Source organism: Ceratotherium simum, chromosome 17, assembly GCF_057802395.1.
Source record: "Ceratotherium simum simum isolate JZ-2026a chromosome 17, ASM5780239v1, whole genome shotgun sequence".
Taxonomy (NCBI): domain Eukaryota; kingdom Metazoa; phylum Chordata; class Mammalia; order Perissodactyla; family Rhinocerotidae; genus Ceratotherium; species Ceratotherium simum.
In genome coordinates, this window is record NC_141916.1 from 60,949,377 (window position 1) to 60,962,735 (window position 13,359).

The 13,359-nt window shown below is 40.3% G+C and overlaps 1 protein-coding gene across 2 annotated transcripts in view; it reads left to right on the plus strand.

The window, feature by feature from the left end:
- The first annotated feature begins 94 nt into the window (after nt 1–94).
- Nucleotides 95–13,359, plus strand: part of BCL2L13 (BCL2 like 13) — a 97,035-nt gene continuing 83,770 nt past the window's right edge. The window contains exons 1-2 of one of the 2 annotated variants that reach the window (XM_087442996.1): nt 95–228; nt 11,929–12,099. In XM_087442996.1, the coding sequence (XP_087299122.1) occupies nt 11,979–12,099 (121 nt within the window). In that variant the 5' untranslated portion in view covers nt 95–228; nt 11,929–11,978. The remainder of the gene's footprint in view (nt 229–11,928; nt 12,100–13,359) is intronic. The other variant, XM_087442994.1, reaches the window with a different exon arrangement.

Sequence of the window (13,359 nt, forward strand, 5' to 3'; positions counted from 1 at the left end):
GCTTCCGCTCGGGAGAACAGAGCCGCCCCCTTCCGGCGCTCCTCGGCGCCCCCGGACGCCGGCGGTGACGGAAGCACGCCGGGGGTGACCTCACCCTCCAACATGGCGGCGGCGGTAGATTAGGGCCGCGGGTCGGAGCAGCGACCGCCGCTGGGGGACCCTGTCGGAAACAACTGCCGCCGCCGCCGCCGCGTCTTTCATCTCTTCTGGGGCAGGGGCCAGGGCCAGGTGAGGGGAGCGGGGTTCCGGGCAGGCAGAGCTGGGTTCCTCACCCAGCTCCTCAGGCCATTTTCACTGGGTAGGACGGTGTCCAGAGTCTGTGCAGAACCACCAGCTCCCCGGGGGTTCCGACGACGCGTGAGTGAGTGTGTGACTGTGAGCGAGTGAGAGTGTATGTGTACCCGCGCTCCTCCGCCCGAGGGTTCTCGAAGCTTACGGGGTCCTTTCATCACCGGACCTGTCTCGGGTGGTCCCCTCGCGGGGGTTTGCTGAGCGGGCTTCCCGAGGGAGCTGCCAGAGGAGTAGCGGCTGGGCCCTTGCCCTGCACCGCTGTTCTTCCCCCCAGATACCTTCACGTGAACACCCCGTCCATTTTTAGGACAAGGTGGGGGAACGTGGACTTCTTTTTGATCGAGGAAAAGGTTTTCTTGTGATTCGTTTAGAGTGATTGTAGATGAGCTCTGCCAGTCCTAGTCGTTTCTTCTCACAGTGTTAGAAATTTTTTATTCTTTATTCACTGCTGTTCTGATACCCATTATTATTATTATTTTTTTCCCTGGAAAAACCTGCCTTCTTACCCTTGGAGGCACTACGGTTCACACTAAGTCGTTTCCTCTTTTGACTCTTATCCTCTTAGCATTCCAAGGAGGTGCCAAGTGTCTTTCCTTCATAACCGACTATGAAGGAAAACTCCCAGACTTTGTGAGTTAAGGCTTTAACCTAGGTTGAAAATCGGACAGATCTGGCCTGTTCACAGGCTCCTGACTGATAGCTTTGTTTAGTTCTTAACCACCCCCGGCGCTAGTGTTTGTTTATCCAGAATAGCCACCTGACTGTCTTTTTAGGAGTTTTAAACTAAAGTCAGAGTGCCCCCCGCCCCTTTTCTTTATGATGTAAAGCAAAACAAACAAGTCTTTTTGCGAAATTGTCAGTAAGATTTCCCCTGGAGGTTTGGTGTGAACCAGAATTTTGATCTCTGCCCTGACTTGTTGTGTGACCTTGGATGAGTTGCCACACCCTTCTAGTACCTTCTTTTTTTTTATCTTCCAGAAAATTAAGCAAATGTTTGTGTAGGTAGTGAACTGTTTATATCTCATGTACACAGTTGGATAAATGTACACTGCACATTTGCACCTGGAAAATGAAAATATTTAAACCATTATGAAATATTCTTTATTTGATAATAGGCCACGAAGGATTTTGAAAATCCTTTTACTTTGGTCAAATGCTATTTTTGGTATTTTTTTCCAAATGATTCGTTTTTTTATGGAGGACTGTACCCCAATAGTTGAATTCAGTTGAAGGATATGTAAGGTTGAGTCCCACCAGTTTTGTAAAGAAAAGATGTGCTCACTAGCACAATAGTTAATCAGTATTTACTAAATATCTTATACCTAAGATATATACTCCTGTATATCTTATAAGCTTTTGGGACAAGTGATTTGCAACAATAGTAATCATTGTTTTAAAAATATATTTCTGTTGTGAAATATCTTAGACATACAGAAATTTTAAACAATCACTTGGTACTGTCATCCTGCTTTTTATTGTTTTTCAAACATGATTTTGATTCATGTCTTATTCCAAATAAATGGTCACCAAGAGTTCTTAACATATATTACAGAGTTGAAAGAAGGGGGCTGTTTTCAGATTTTTTAATAGCTTTATTGAGATATAATTAATACCATACAACTCACCAATTGCAAAATTCAGTGGTTTTTAGTGTATTCACAGAGTGTGCAACCATCATCACAACTTTTATCACCCCAAAAAGAAACCTGTACCCATTAGCAGTCATTCTTGATTCCCACTCTCCTCCATCTCTCCTACCTAGGCAACCACTGTTTTACTTTCTGTCTCTATAGAGTAGCCAATTCTGGACATTTCATATAAGTGGAATTATATAATATGTGGTTTTTTGTGACTGGCTTCTTTTACTTGGCATAATGTTTTCAGGGTTCATACATGTAGCATGTATCAGTATATCATTCCTTTTTATGGCCACATACTATTCCATTGTGTGGATATACTACATTTTCTGCGTTGATTGATGGGCAGTTACTTCCACTGTTTGGTTGTTATATATAATGCTTCTGTGACCATTCATGTGCCAGTTTTTGTGTAGATGTGTGCTTTCATTTCTCTCTGGCATATCCCTAGAAGTGGAACAGAGTAACTGCATTTTATATCTCCCTTTTACATGAGCTATCTACATGTTTATGGGAAGCCTAATTAACTTATTGTGAAAATCAGACTGTTTATGTGTTTGTGGGGAGAGAGTGAGAGGGAGGCATTCCTCTGTAAGTACATTATCTTTGAGTGCCACGTGCTGAGTGAAAACAGTTTTGGGCAGCTGTTAACACAAGATCAAACTAGAATGTTTCAGTTAGGCATGTTTCAGTTGGAAAGGGATAGTCTACACTAGAATACTTAGTGTCTGCTGAGTTTTAAAAATGACACCTTCCTCAGTTGCATTTCTCAGCTGGATGGGGTGAATTTTTTCAATTTCACAATTTTTGTTAGGATTATTTAATTTTACTTCTTTCATTTTGGAGAAAGTCCTGGAATTCTATAGGAGCTAAGAAAGCATGGATTAAAAAATACAGTTATTAAGACTTCACGTTAATTTGTGGACCTTTAGAAAAATTACCTGCCCAAACCACCAGGGAGTCTTGAGACTAGAGATCTGGTAACCAAAAAACTTTGCTAATGTTTAAAATTCCAGAGTTTTGATTTGTGACTGAGTTATCGGTGGATTTTTATTTTTCTCTTTTAAACTAGGATTATAGATCTGTTCTACACCATATTACTGGAGTATTTAACAAATCTTACTGCATTAGAATTTTATTTTAGATTGAAGAAATGGTCTAAAAACAAAGAGCTTCCTGAAATAATTTAATTAAAACATGTTAAATTATGTTTCTGTTATGGTTCTATGGGGTTAAGGAATACAATATAGATATGATATTCTAAATTAGTATGTCTGAGGTGGGTGCTAGAAATTTTTTTTGCTGAGGAAGGTTTGCCTTGAGCTAACATCTGGTGCCAGTCTTCCTCTTTTTGTATGTGAGCTGCCACCACAGCATGGCCACTGAGAGACGAGTGGGGTAGGTCTGGGCCTGGGAACCGAACTCGGGATGCCCAAAGTGGAGCATGCCGAACTTGACCACTAGGTCACTGGGGCTGGCCCAGAAATTTCTATTTTTAACAAGCATTCAAGGTAATTATGATCAGGCAAGTTTGGGAAACAACTACAACAAAATCATATTGCTGCAGATTTGCTTTTCATAAGAATTTAAAGTAGAATTTAATAGTTGCTACATACTTCTGGTTGTAGTTCATAAAATGTAGTTAATTCCTGCAGTACTATCCGCGCTAGTATCCTGGGATTTGCACTGGTACTCATAGTGGAAATCTGGCTAAAAAAAGAAAGCAAACCATTATTGTAAGATTGTGGATATTACATTTGTTATTGAAGGATTGTGGATGTTTTATTTGTGACTGGTTTTGGAGATGCCACTAAATGAATGTATAAACACAGGATTAAGTTACCCTAAGCTTTCTCAGTCTGTCCATCTGGCTGACAACTACTTGTAACTTAATAGAGGAGAGAACTAAAGGTGTCACGCAGAGACAGAAACAGCAGGGTAACACAGATATGTTCAATAGCTTGTCAGAATTGTGCAGAAGACAGGAGTTTTTATGTTTAAGATCATTCTTGTATTTAATCACTTTTTTTTTTTTTTAAAGATTTTATTTATTTATTTTTCCCCCAAGGCCCCAGTAGATAGTTGTATGTCGTAGTTGCACATCCATTCTAGTTGCTGTATGTGGGACGCGGCCTCAGCATGGCCGGAGAAGCGGTGTGTCGGTGCTGGCCCGGGATCCGAACCCGGGCCGCCAGCAGCGGAGCGCACTTAACCGCTAAGCCACGGGGCCGGCCCTAATCACTTCTTGATACCAAGAACACTTACATCTAATTTGAATTCTAAAAGGTCTGCTAGGTAAAATTTAAAGAGTAAAAGTAACTACGTCCTTCTCATCATTTAAAAAGAAGCTTGATATGTCTTGGATATGAAATGGATTCTGTGTTGGTAACACAGTAGTGGGGTGGACCTGAGCATTGTCCCTGCTTCCAGGAAAGCTCTGGGTGGTGGTCTCAGATCATACTTATCTTTCATCCAATCTGTCTTTTTCCGTTTTTTTTCCATGCCCCATTCTCAAAATTGACAAATTTGCTTCTTTCAGTACTCTGGGTGTCTGAAATTTCAAAGACCAGCTTGTTTTTCTGCCGTTTCTTCCTCCTATTATTAGTGTTAGTGTTTTCACCTCTGCCTTCCTCTCACCCAGCACGTTGCCTGGCATGCAGCAAATATATGTTGAATGAATGCAGGTAAGGGGGAAGAGTTCGAGCTGAAGAGGATGTACCTAACCAGGTGGTTGCACTGTTTGCTGAATGATTTGGGGCCAATAAATTATCTATTCTTGTTTCTCCATCAATAAAATTGAGACTATTACCTTTTCCTTCTAGCATAGAGGATTGCTGTGACAACACATGGGAAAGTGCATCAGAAATAGAGAGCTCATGGAGATGTAAATTATTTGTGATGTTTGTTAGAAATGCTGCAGCCTGTTGTGCAGCATGCTGATTGGTCACCACTGAGTGTTGCAAAGGAAGTGGATGCCTTCTCTTCCAGAATACCTTAGAGTCCATGACCCTGTAGTAGTGCTCTGGAGTTTACATTTGGCATTTTCTCAATGCCTATGTTCTGTAATTTAATACAAATGCACTAGATATATAAATACAGGCCTGAATCAGCTGCTTCATTGCTATACACTAGAAGCTTAAGCTAAATTAGAAGTTGGATGGATATTTTATACTGTAGGTCTAGTATGTTTATAACTAGAATGTCAAATTCACATTTAAAGCCTAAAAACCAAATACTAGACTTAAATGATTGAGGTTTGTATTCTCCTTTTCTCCATTAGTGTGAATCATTGAGAAAAGACTGAATATAATTATTCACCAAATATGCAGATGTCTGGGTACTAACATGTATACTAGAGCTGAGGACTTTATTGCAGATAGGATGGTGAGTGTGAAAGATGGAAAATGATGAAATCCATGATTAAGAGTGCATTTATGGTTAGGCAACTGAGATTTGTAAGAAAATTTGAAGAGCACTGGGCTAAAAATCAGATTTGGAAACTCTGAACTATGCTTTGTCTGTGACATCTGCGTTGGAGAATGACTAAAAGTGTCTTCAGTGATCTAGATTTTTTTTTTTCATGAGGAAGATTCGCTCTGAGCTAACATCTGTTGCCAAGCTTCCCCTTTTTTTGCTTGAGGAAGATTAGCCCTGACTAACATCTGTGCCAGTCTTCCTCTGTTTTGTATGTGGGTTGCTGCCACAGCATGGCTGACAAGTGGTGTAGGTCTGTGCCGGGGATCTGAACCCTCAAACCTGGGCCACCGAAGCGGAGCGCAGTGGACTTAACCAGTGTGTCACGGGGCTGGCCCCTGATATGGATTTTTGATAAATACAAGAAATTTGAATATAACAAATTCTAGAACATCAATTTTTTATTTAAAGCATTATTCTTTATTTATTTATTTATTTATTTTTTTAATTTTATTTATTTATTTTTTCCCCCAAAGCCCCAGCAGATAGTTGTAGGTCATAGCTGCACATCCTTCTAGTTGCTGTATGTGGGACGCGGCCTCAGCATGGCCGAAGAAGCGGTGCGTCAGTGTGTGCCCGGGATCGAACCCCGGCCGCCAGCAGCGGAGCGCGTGCACTTAACCACCAAGCCACGGGGCTGGCCCTAAAGCATTATTCAAAATATGAGTACTTCTTTATTCCTGTTACCAAAGAATTCTAAGACTTTTTTTTTTTTTAAACCTTGGCCCTGAGCTAACATCTGTTGCCAATCTTCCTCTTTTTTTTTTTTTTTTTTTGCCCCAAAGCCCTCATACATAGTTGTATATTCTAGTTGTAGGTCCTGCTAGGTCTGTGTGAGCAGCCACCAGAGCATGGCTACTGACAGCCGAGCAGTGCGGTTTGTCAGCGAAACCGAAGCTGGACTGGAGCGTGCTGAGCTTTAAGCTCTAGGCCATCAGGGCTGGCTCTCTCTCAGACTTTTTAAAGCTTAAATTTTGTTACTGATTTGCTCTGTTCTCCCTCCCCCTCTCTTTTGGAACTGTACTTCATAATCTGTTCCTTGCTTTCTATATTTATTTATATCTCATTGACTCCTTCTCCACTGAATGTAAACATGCTTAAGTCTCTTTCATTGTGTATAAAAACAAAACAAAGCAAACGAACTCTCAAACTTTTGTCTCTCTCTGGCCTCCATTCTTTTCTTCCCTTCAAACCACGTTCTTTCTTTGAAACAGTAGACTAAGACTCACTTTCTCTACTTATTCACTTCCCATTCCCTCTTCAGCTCCCTGCCTTCTACCATTGCACCTGCCAGTCAAACAAAACTGTCCTGTCAGGGATCATTATCCTGACATTTTCATTCTTTTTGATGTCTTGTTACATTTGATGAATTTGTTCACTACCTTCTTATTGTAGTGTCTCCCCTGACTTCTGTGAAGGCAGTCTTTGCTGGTTTTCTTCCTGCCTTTCTGAGTGTTCCAATCCAGACTTAAAGGTCTCTGCCAACTTCTCATCTTTCAGCCACCCCTGAAATTTTAGTTGTGCCCTGAATTCTAATTGTGTTTCTTTTTCAGATTAAACCAGTATTTCTCAACATATTTTTTTAAAACAATGTCTCCTTTTGATAAATAAAAATTTCTCTGGCTCCTGTTCTGGTGGTAGTCCTTGGGGTGGGAGTGTGCATTATTCCTCCCTCCCATCCCCTCACTAAAAGTCATTGATACAAAGAAAATTGAAGATTTACTGAGCTTTATTTTCTGTACTTTGTAATCTGAAAACAATAGGCAATGTTTCCTTCTCCACGTATGAAACTGTATATTGAATATGCTTTTTCAAATTATATTACCCTTTCTCCCTCCTCCCTGAAATTTTGACACTCCCTTCCCATTGGAAATCGCTGCTCTCCATTCACTCTCTAGGTAATTTTATTGACTTGCATCTGTGCAGAGTACAGTTTTGTATCTCCAGTCCAGACTTCTTTCTTTTTTTTTTTTCTTTGAAGAAGATCAGCCCTGAGCTAACATCCAAGCTAATCCTCCTCTTTTTGCTGAGGAAGACCGGCTCTGAGCTAACATCTATGGCCAATCCTCCTTCCCCCCCCCCCAAAGCTCCAGTAGATAGTTGTATGTGATAGTTGCACATCCGTCTAGTTGCTGTATGTGGGACGCGGCCTCAGCATGGCTGGAGAAGCGGTGCGTCGGTGTGCGCCCGGGATCCGAACCCAGGCTGCCAGTAGCGGAGCGTGCGCACTTAACCACTAAGCCACGGGGCTGGTCCAGATTTCTTTCTGAGTTTAAGACCTGTATATCTATTTGTTGTACATTTCCACCTGGATATCCCATAGGTATTTAAAATTCAGTATGCCCCAAAGTGAACTTGTTATCCTTCTCCCGTAAACCAACTCTTCTTATATTATCTGATTGAGAGATAGGAATAACACTACTTTCCATATAGCTGCCTGGATTACTTTCTAATTGAGTTAGTTAACAAATGTTTGAACTCTTAATATTTTCCGATCCACCATCCCCTCCCCCTTTCCAGTGTTCCTGACCCAGTTCATGCCTTCATACATTTCTTGTGTAGATTTCTCCAATACTCCCCTAACCTGTGTCTTTGCCTCCAGTCTGCATTCTCTCATCCACGCTACCTCCAGGATGATTTTTCCAAAATATAGTAAGCTGTTAATATGCTTCTCTTGCTTAAAACCCTTTAATGATTACTAATGGTGTTCTGTAGTAATTTTTAGCCTGTTTTGCATCATGATCTAATTTGAGAATCTAATGAAAGAAATGGAGTGATTTTTCTCTCCAGAAGAAATTCTCAGGCACACAGAATTTGCATACAGTTTTAAGGGGTTCATTCATGGACCTGGTTAAAATAATTCCTGGCTTATAGGATAACACCCAAGCTTCCTAGCATGCCATAGCATACGTGGCACACCAAATGCTGACTACTGCTAACTGCTGAGCCCCATCCCTTTTCGATCTTATGATTTAGCCATGTCAAATTCCTTAATTTTGGTGTTGTTTTGTGCTGTTTCAAAGCACTTCAGTGCCTTTTCCTTGTCTTATGTATGTCTAAAATTCATTCCTGTCCATCCCCCAGCTGGTTCAATTAGTGAATACCTATTCATGTTCCAAGATTGGCTCAGATTTTACTTTAGAAAGCCTTTTGTGATTTCCACTTCCTTTTCCCCTTACCCAGGGAGAGTTACCTGTGTCCTCTTTTGAGTTGCCCTCTCCCACTCTATGGATACTGACTTGTATCATAGAACTTTGTTGTTCTGTTCTTATTTGTTTATATATTTTTGTTTTCTTCTACTTGGTTGAAAATTCCTCAGGGCAGGTGATTTATCTTGTCTTTGTGCCTAATGCCTATAGAGTACTTTGTATCTTAAGAAATGTGTGTTGAATGAACACAAAAAATTATTAGAAGGCATTATTTTCTATTTCAAAAGATGTAATTACTACGTCCATAGGTAGACTTTGCAGAATTAGAAGATTTTTCTAAACTATAAATTAGTGATCTTCACATGAAAGTAGTGTGTTATAATTGTTGGAGAATTGCTGTAGAAATTTTAAGAAAATTAGGTTCTGGTAAGGTCTTGATTGCAAACCACACAAAGTGATTTTTTGCTTATTTAAGCAGAAAAGGAACTTATGGAAAGGGTGTTAGGTAGCTCCCAGAATGGATGGGAAAGCTGGAAAATAGGCTTGGGAAACAGGAAGGAACCAAGAGAGACTGCTGCAGACTCAGCCAAGGTCAGTCCACAGGAATAGCATAGTTAGGACACTGCTACTGGATCCATACCACTGCCTCTGCTGAACTCATACCGCCACCTTCTCCAGAATTATCTTTAAAAGTATTTCCAGGGCTGGCCCGGTGGCTTAGTGGTTAAGTGCGCATGCTCCGCTACTGGTGGCCCGGGTTCGGATCCCGGGCGCGCACAGACGCACCACTTCTCTGGCCATGCTGAGGCCGCGTCCCACGTACAGCAACTAGAAGGATGTGCAACTGTGACATCCAACTGTCTACTGGGGCTTTGGGGAAGAAAAAAAGGAGGAGGGTTGGCAATAGATATTAGCTCAGAGCCGGTCTTCCTCAGCAAAAAGAGGAGGATTAGCACGGGTGTTAGCTCAGGGCTGATCTCCCTCACAAAAAAAAAAAAAAAAAAGTATTTCTAGATTCCAAATCCTAGGAGGGAGCCTCTAACTTGGCTGAACCTAGATTGCATATCTGTACCCTCGGTGCTAGGGAACAGGAGAGAGAATGTCTAGCCCATTTTAGCTTTTGTAGTGGGGTCTGGGAGATTTCTGTTTCCTGCTAAGATTGACACAGTGTGGGATGTTCCACAGATAGGAAATGAGGTTTTCCATTTCATTACATTACATGATAGCACTGCTGTTAGCTAATACCTGGCTGATAGGCCTCAGAAAACTTATTTTACCTCTGTGGGTTTCCCTTTTCTTATTTGTAAGTTTGAAATACTATCTTCTCGCTATTAAATGGTAACAGTGTGTGATCAAGTATTTTGAACTTTTTGAGAGTAAAACGCCCTGTAAGAATACAGTGAATGTGGCTTTTATTCCTGTGATGTCAGCCGTAACACTTTTTCTCTTTCTTTGGAGTATGTATTAATAATTTTGAAATACCTGTCTGGAGTTTATGGGAACTTTTGAAGTTGAACAGGGTAGTCCAAAGCCTATTGTTTGATTTACTGGATATTTTGATGTACTTGGGTAGCATTACCCCCTGAAGATAGAAACAGTAGGGACTTTAAATGTTGAACCAAGATTTCTTTTGATGGCCTAAGTAAACACTGATATAAGTAGCATTTTTTTTTTTTTTTAAAGATTTTTTTTATTTATTTATTTTTTCCCCCCAAAGCCCCAGTAGATAGTTGTGTGTCGTAGCTGCACATCCTTCTAGTTGCTGTATGTGGGACGCGGCCTCAGCATGGCCAGAGAAGCAGCGCGTCGGTGTGAGCCCGGGATCCGAACCCGGGTCGCCAGCAGTGGAGCGCGCTCACTTAACCACCAAGCCACGAGGCCGGCCCTAAGTAGCATTTTTTAAAAATTAAAATTAAAAAAATTAAATATGTTTTTTAAAGAGTATTTAACTATTCAAACAGATTTTCACGTTATCTTTCTTTTTATCTCTCTATATAGCCACTCTTTTATTTTCTGTACTTCAAATCCTGCATGTATTTTTTTCATTGTTTATCATTCTAGGACATTTCTCTTAGTTTGTTTATTAGAGATCTTAAATTTACCCAACATTGCCTGTCTCTTTTTCCTATTGTTAGTTATCTAAACTTCTTTTTCTTTCACTGCATATTTCTTGAGATCTTTTTTGTTGTTGTTGTTATTTATTTATTTATTTTTCCCCCAAAGCCCCAGTAGATAGTTGTTATGTCATAGTTGCACATCCTTCCAGTTGCTGTATGTGGGACGCGGCCTCAGCATGGCCGGAGAAGCGGTGCGTCAGTGCACACCCGGGATCCGAACCCGAGCCGCCAGTAGCGGAGCGCACGCACTTAACCGCTAAGCCATGGGGCTGGCCCTTTCTTGAGATCTTAAAGCAGTTCGTGTTATTGTTTTAAGTAGAAAACAAAGTTATTTGGAAACCTCTTAAGACATTTTGGTTTGAAACAACTATCGAGGTGCATAGTAGGGGGTCAAAAGGTACAAATTTCCAGTTATGAGTTAGTCATGGGGATGTAATGTACAGCATGATGACTAGAGTTAATACTATATTGCATATTTGGAAGTCGCTAAAGAAAGTAGATCTTAAAAAAAAAAAGATACATAATAGGTAAAACAGCTACTAAGTCCATGTGAAGAAGTGAGAGTTCTAGTAGTATTGATTAGGGTATAGGTTAGGATGTCTAATGAAGAGATGCAGAATAAAGTGGCTTAAGTAGCAGTCCAGAGGCGAGCGGTCCAGGCTGGCAGGGCAGCTCTGTTCCACATGGTCATTCAAGGACACAAGTTCCTTCTGTTTTGTTGCTTTGCCATCCCCTAAAGTGGCGTCCTTGTTTGCATGGCAAAGCTAGGTGTCTGCCATATTCACATTTCAAACCATAGAAAGGAGGAAAAAGGAAGTATTTAATGAGAGACCCCCAAATTACACATATAATTTCTGCTCATGTTTCTTTGGCTCAGACTAATCTTATGATACATTAAGCTGCAAAGGAGACTGGGAAATGTAGTCTGTAGCTGTGTGGCCATGGACCTAGCTAAAATTTAGGAGGCTTTATTAGTGAAAGAAATAAGAGGAATACTGGGGCGGGGGTGTAGCTAGTGTTTCTGTCATATAGGTAAAAATAGAGAAATGAGGGAGAGCTAGAAAGGGAAATTTACTTTTGATCTGAAATCTGAATGAATTCCCACTTATAAGTAAATTAAAGTTACATTTTTTTAAGATTACTGGAAAGAAAAGTCTGAGAAAAATTTATTTTGGTATTTAGTTGAATAATTGGAGTCAATGAGAAAATGTACTGCCATGTAATAAACTTTAAACTGAAAAAAAAATTCTGTGTTTTTAGGTTTTACACATCTGTAAGTAGACCTTTTTGGAGCTCTGCAAGCCAACTCAATGGCGTCCTCTACTACTGTGCCTCTAGGATTTCACTATGAAACAAAGTATGTTGTTCTCTGCTACTTGGGACTCCTCTCTCAGGACAAGCTGCAAGAGCAACATCTTTCCTCACCCCAAGGTATTATTTTTGGCTTATGGTGGTTATACTAAGTAGTAATAATTACTTCATATATAAAAGTATGTGTATCTAAGTAATTTATATCTGTGGTTATAAGATCAAATAATACCAATAAGCTTTTAAAGAATAACCCTTCATCGCATCCCTTCCCATCCCCTGATCCATTCCCAGAAGCAATTACTTTTAATGCTTTTTAAGAGCTTGATATTTTAAATGATTGCCATTGGTACATGTAAAAATGTACTAAGTACATGTAAATAAACAGAAATCCATCTGTTTTTAGAGATTTCATACTTAATAAGACATAGATTAGAATTACTTAAAATTATTTAAAAATTTTTAGTACAGCTAAGTTCTTTGAGTTGCTTTTTTTCAAGGATATTAGATTTAAACAATGGATTCATATACAGTAGTATCCCCTTATCCATGGGGAATATGTTCCAAGACGCCCAGTGGATGCCTGAAACCGCAGATAGTACTGAACTCTGTATATACTATGTTTTTTCCTATACATACATACATATGATAAAGTTTAATTTATAAATTAGGCACAGTAAGAGATTAACAACAATAACTAACAAAAAAATAGAATAACTATAACAATATACTGTAATAAATTGCCAGCATCACTACTCTTGCGCTTTGGGGCCGTTAAGTGAAATAAGAGTTACTTGAACACAAGCCCTGCAATACCACGACAGTTGATCTGATAACCGAGATGGCTACTAAGTGACTAACGAGTGGGTAGCATATACAGCAGGGATACACTGGACAAAGGGATGATTCACGTGCCAGCAGGTTGGAGCAGAATGGCATGATATTTCTTCATGCTATTCAGAATGGCACAAAATTTAAAACTTAGGGATTGTTTATTTCTGGAATTTTTCATTTAATATTTCGGACCTCAGGTAACTGAAACTGCAGAAAGCAAAACCACAGATAAGGGCAGACTATCTGATAGACTTAGAGGGTTTTTAGCACAATTCTTTGTATTGTGAAGTTGTATATATCCTTCTTTAAATAGTTTGCCAAACGAAGCTTAAAACAGTTATGAAATCTGAATTAGTCTTCTTCATTAAGATGTAATATTGGGCTGGCCCCGTGGCTTAGCAGTTAAGTGCGTGCGCTCTGCTACTGGCAGCCTGGGTTTGGATCCTGGGTGCGCACCAACGCACCGCTTGTCCGGCCATGCTGAGGCGGCGTCCCACATACAGCAACTAGAAGGATGTGCAACTATGACATACAACTATCTACTGGGGC